The following is a 5,003-nucleotide window of genomic DNA, read 5'->3' on the forward strand; positions in this document are numbered from 1 at the left end:
AAATTTAAAAGTCATACATGTCATTGTGAGGTTATGAAGAAAAGGGAATGCTTATACACTGTTGGTGGGAGTGTAAATTAGTTCAACCATTTGTGGAAGATAATGAGGCAATTTTTTGAAGACCTAAAAACAGAAATACTGCTATATACCAAAGGGGATATAAATTATTCTATTTTAAAGACACATACATGCATATGTTCATTGCAGCACTATTCACAATAGCAAAGACATGGAATCAACCTAAATGTCTATCAATAGTAGACTAGATAAAGAAAATGTGGCGACTGCGATCTCAGAGGAAGGTGGCTGTTGAGAGCGGCAATAATCCAGAATGGCTACTCTGATCTATGTTGATAAGGAAAATGGAGAAACAGGCACCCGTGTGGCTGCTAAGGATGGGCTGAAGCTGGGGTCTGGACATTCACTCAAAGCCTTAAATGGCAGATCTCAACTTTCAACACCACGTTTTGGCAAAACGTTTGATGCTCCACCAGCCTTACCTAAAGCTACTAGAAAGGCTTTGGGAACTGTTAACAGAGCTACAGAAAAGTCAGTAAAGACCAATGGACCCCTCAATCAAAAACAGCCAAGCTTTTCTGCCAAAAAGATGACTGGGAAGACTGTTAAAGCAAAAAGCTCTGTTCCTGTCTCAGATGATGCCTATCCAGAAATAGAAAAAATTTTTCCCTTCAATCCTCTAGACTTTGAGAGTTTTGACCTGCCTGAAGAGCACCAGATTGCACACCTACCCTTGAGTGGAGTGCCTCTTATGATCCTTGACGAGGAGAGAGAACTTGAAAAGCTGTTTCAGCTGGGCCCTCCTTCACCTGTGAAGATGCCCTCTCCACCATGGGAATCCAATCTGTTGCAGTCTCCTTCAAGCATTCTGTCGACCCTGGATGTTGAATTGCCTCCTGTTTGCTGTGACATAGATATTTAAATTTCTTAGTGCTTTAGAGTTTGTATTTGTATTAATAAAGCATGCTTTAACAGATTCTTCCTAGTATTGTGATTGCTCTTCCACAGAGGTTACTTACAGCAATATGATAGCTAGCTGAGGTGTTTAACCAGAGTCTACGATGTGACAAGAGATTTGTCTGATTTCTAAAAACTTAAATCCCTTTGGTTTGTTTTAACAGCTTATTTTAGAAGCCACCACTGTTTTCTCTGAAAAGTATCCTTCTCAATGTGTACTTAATTGAGTTTTGTGGCCATTAACGAGTGGCAGTTATTAGATCTCTTAATTAGAAGAGCTACTTCCAACTCATTAAGTATCTGTTGCTAGGCATTCTTTATTGCTGGTTCTACTTAGTTTCTAATGACTTTAATACTCAGTATTGAAAGGCTCTAAATCTTCTAAGAACTCAACCTCCGTGGGATCTTCAATTAGGTTCTTTAAAGATCACTGCAGGTACAGTAATTTACTGATAGTAAGTTCCACACTCCACCTATAGGAAACCGTATGTAGTTGTTTACCTTGTGTTGGATATTAGTATTTGAGAAACATGTTTAATGTTTGACACTATTTTTCAGATAAGACAATGAGGTTCAGAAGTTTATCGATTTGCCAAAGGTGTGAAGAGCTAGGAAATGTTAGAGCTGGGCATTTTGATCTAAATTCTGAGGTTGGAATCAAAATAGAGATCGCAAATGGTTGCTCATAGGTTTTCTTTCTGAGGGTGGTGGTAGATGATATTTTAAAAACCTTAAACATTTCCACTATGTATAATCCCACTATTTCACCAATCTGGCTTTGGAGATTCTGTTGAAGAGAAATGTGTCCATAGTAGACCCTGTTTTTTTTTCAATACTTGCTGGGGCTGGAGAGGTGGATTGCTGGCTGCTGCCTTTTAGGTGGAGTGTAGGCTTTCATCTCACAGACCCTGCCTTAAATGGCCTTAGTGAGAACTGAAGTGAACCTTTTACTTTTTGTCTTCTCGGACCTAGCCTACTTAACTCACTCGACTTGCTTGGGCCATGTATGGACCTGAATTTGACCCTTGCTTGATGCTAAGTTATATAGGAAGTCTTTCCCTTGACATATCAGTAGCTTCTATGGTCAAGTTAGAATGTGAACCCTTTGCCATTATTATTGGAGGAAGCTGAAAGGTATTAGGCATGAAATACTAAGAACACCTACAACCACTTATCCTGACTTGAAAACTTTTTACCATCTAAATATAACTGAATCAGTGTGACTTTCCAGAATTAATAGAAAGGCAGACTTCTAGGAGAAGATAATACCGTAAGACAACTAGGGCACTTGGCTTTAGGGGAGAGTATTAGGTTTAGCATCCTCAGGTAAAACGGCTGCTAAGAAAAGCAAAGTATAGGTTGGACACAGTGGCTCGTGCCAGTAATCCCAGCACTTTGAGAGTTTGAGGTGGGAGGACTGCTTCATCCGAGGAGCTTGAGATCACCCTGGGCAATGTAGTGATACCCTTGTCTCTAAGAAATTAAAAATAATTAGCTGGGTGTGGTGACATATGCCTGTAGTCCTAGCTGCAGGAGGTTGAGGCAGGAGGATTGCTTGAGCCCAGGAGTTCAAAGTTACAACTTAAACAGCCATAATCATGCCACTGTACTCCAGCCTGGGTGGTAGAGTAAGATTGTCTCAAAANAAAAAAAAAAAAAAAAAAGAAAAGAAAATGTGGCACATATGTACCATGGAATACTATGTGGCCATTAAAAAGGAGATCATATCCTTTGCAGGAAAATGAATGGAGCTGGAGGCCATTATCCTTCACAAACTAATCTAGGAACAGAAAACCAAATACCACATGCTCTCACTTATAAGTGGGAGCTAAAGGATGAGAGCTCACGGACACATAGAGAGGAACAACACACATTGGGGCCTATCTGAGAGGAGGGTGGGAGGAAGGAGAGGATCAGAAAAAACAAAAAATGGGTACTAGGCTTAATGTCTAAGTGATGAAATAATCTATACAACAATCCTCCATGATACAAGTTTACCTACATAACAAACCTGTACAGTTACCCCTGAACTTAAAAGTCAAATAACAAAAAAGAAAATGTGGTACATAGAACCATAGAATACTACACAGCCATAAGAGAGAATGAAATCATACCATCCACAGCAACAGAAATGGAGCTGGAAGTCATAACCCTAAGAAATTAGTGCAGAAACAGAAAATCAAATATCACATTGTTCTTAGTTATAAGTGGGAGCTAAACATTGAGCACATATGGACATAACCATAGGAACAACAGACGCTACAACCACTAGAGCAGGGGAGCATGGGTTAAAAAACTGACTGTTGGGTACTATGCTCATTACCTGGGTACAATATACCCACGTAACAAACCTGCATATGTACCCCCTGCATCTAAAATAAAATTTGAAATTAAAAAAAAGAGTTAAAGATACATTGAATTATCTCAAGATTTCTTCAAGTACCAATTAAATCTGCAAGGACAGTTGGTGTGATGTATATTATTTCCTGAAAAGTAAGCTTAACTGAAGTGTTGAGAACATTAAAAGAAAGTTATGTTTATATAATATTGTAGTCCATTAAGTGTGCAATAGAATTAAGTCTATAAAAGCAATGTACACATCTTAACTTAAAAATACTTAATTGCCTAAAGAATGCTAATGGTCACATAAGCCTTAAGTGAGTTATAATCTTTTTGCTGGTAGGCGGGTCTTGCCTCGGTGTTGATGGCTGCTGGCTGGTCAGAGTAGTGGTTGCTGAAGGCTAAAGGGGCTGTAGTAATGTCTTAAAATAAGACAGCAATGACTTTTGCTGCATTAAATGACTCTTCCTGTTACAAAAGACTTCTCTGCAGCATGTGATGCTGTTTGAAGGCATTTTTCCTGCAATAGAACTTCTTTCAAAATTGGAGTCTGACATCTCAAACCTTGCCGCTACTTTATCAACTACGTTTATGGGATATTCAAAATGCTTTGTTTTCATTTCAACATTGTTTACATCTTTACTAGGAGTAGATCCCATCTGAAGAAGCCGTGTTCTTTGCTCATCCATAAGAAGCAACTCCTCATTCATTCATGTTTTATCATGAAATTGCAGCGATTCTGTCATATCTCAGGCTTCACTTCCAATTCTAGTTCTCCTGCTGTTTTTTTACCACATCTTCAGTTACTTCCTTCACTGAAGTTTGGAACCCTTCTAAGTCATCCATGAGGGTTGGAGCCAACTTCCTCCAAACTTTTGTTATATTGATATCAGGACTTCCTCCCACAAATCATGAATGTTCTTAATGACATCTAGAATGGTGAATCCTTTCCAGAACATTTTCAATTTATTTTGCCAAGATCCACAAGAGAAATCACTATCTAAAGCAGTAATCATCTTGCAACATGTATAGGGTCTTACCTTGAAAATCTAACTTACCCTTTGATCCATGGGCTGCAGAATGAATGTTATATTAGCAGCCATGAAAACAACATTAATCTCCTTGTATATCTCCATCAGAGCTTTTGAGTGACCAGGTGCATTGCCAATGAGCAGCATTATTTTGAAAGGAACCTTTTATTCTGAGCAGAAAGTCTCAACAGTGTGCTTAAAATATTCAGTAACCTATGTTGTAAACAGATGTGCTGTTATTCAGACTTTCTCACTCCATTTGTAGAACACAGAAATATTAGATTTAGCATAACTCTTAAGGGCCCTAGGATTTTCAGAACAGTAAATGAGCATTGGCTTCACCTTAAAGTCACCAGTTGCATTAGTACCTAACAAGAGAGTCAGCCTGTCCTTTGATTCTTTGAAGCCAGGCATTAACTTCTCTTCTCTAGCTGTGAAAATTCTAAATGGCATCTTTTTCCAGTAAAAGGTTGTTTCACTACATTGAAAATCTGTTGTTTAGTGTAGCCACGTTTATCAATTATTTGAGCTACTTCTGGATAATTTGCTGCAACTTTGACTCAGCACTTGCGGCTTCACCTTGTACTTCTGATGTTATGGAGACGGCTTCTTTCCCTAAACTTCATGAACCAACATTTCCTAGCTTCAAACTTTTCT

At 38.6% G+C, this 5,003-nt stretch overlaps 1 protein-coding gene across 1 annotated transcript; it reads left to right on the top strand.

The window, feature by feature from the left end:
* The first annotated feature begins 274 nt into the window (after nt 1-274).
* Nucleotides 275-995, top strand: LOC108286105 (securin). The gene has a single exon (XM_017503732.2). The coding sequence runs from the start codon at nt 332-334 to the stop codon at nt 938-940; it is 609 nt and encodes a 202-aa protein (XP_017359221.1). The 5' UTR covers nt 275-331; the 3' UTR covers nt 941-995.
* Nucleotides 996-5,003: the final 4,008 nt, after the last annotated feature.

This window comes from Cebus imitator, unplaced genomic scaffold (assembly GCF_001604975.1).
Source record: "Cebus imitator isolate Cc_AM_T3 unplaced genomic scaffold, Cebus_imitator-1.0 Scaffold313, whole genome shotgun sequence".
Taxonomy (NCBI): Eukaryota; Metazoa; Chordata; class Mammalia; order Primates; family Cebidae; genus Cebus; species Cebus imitator.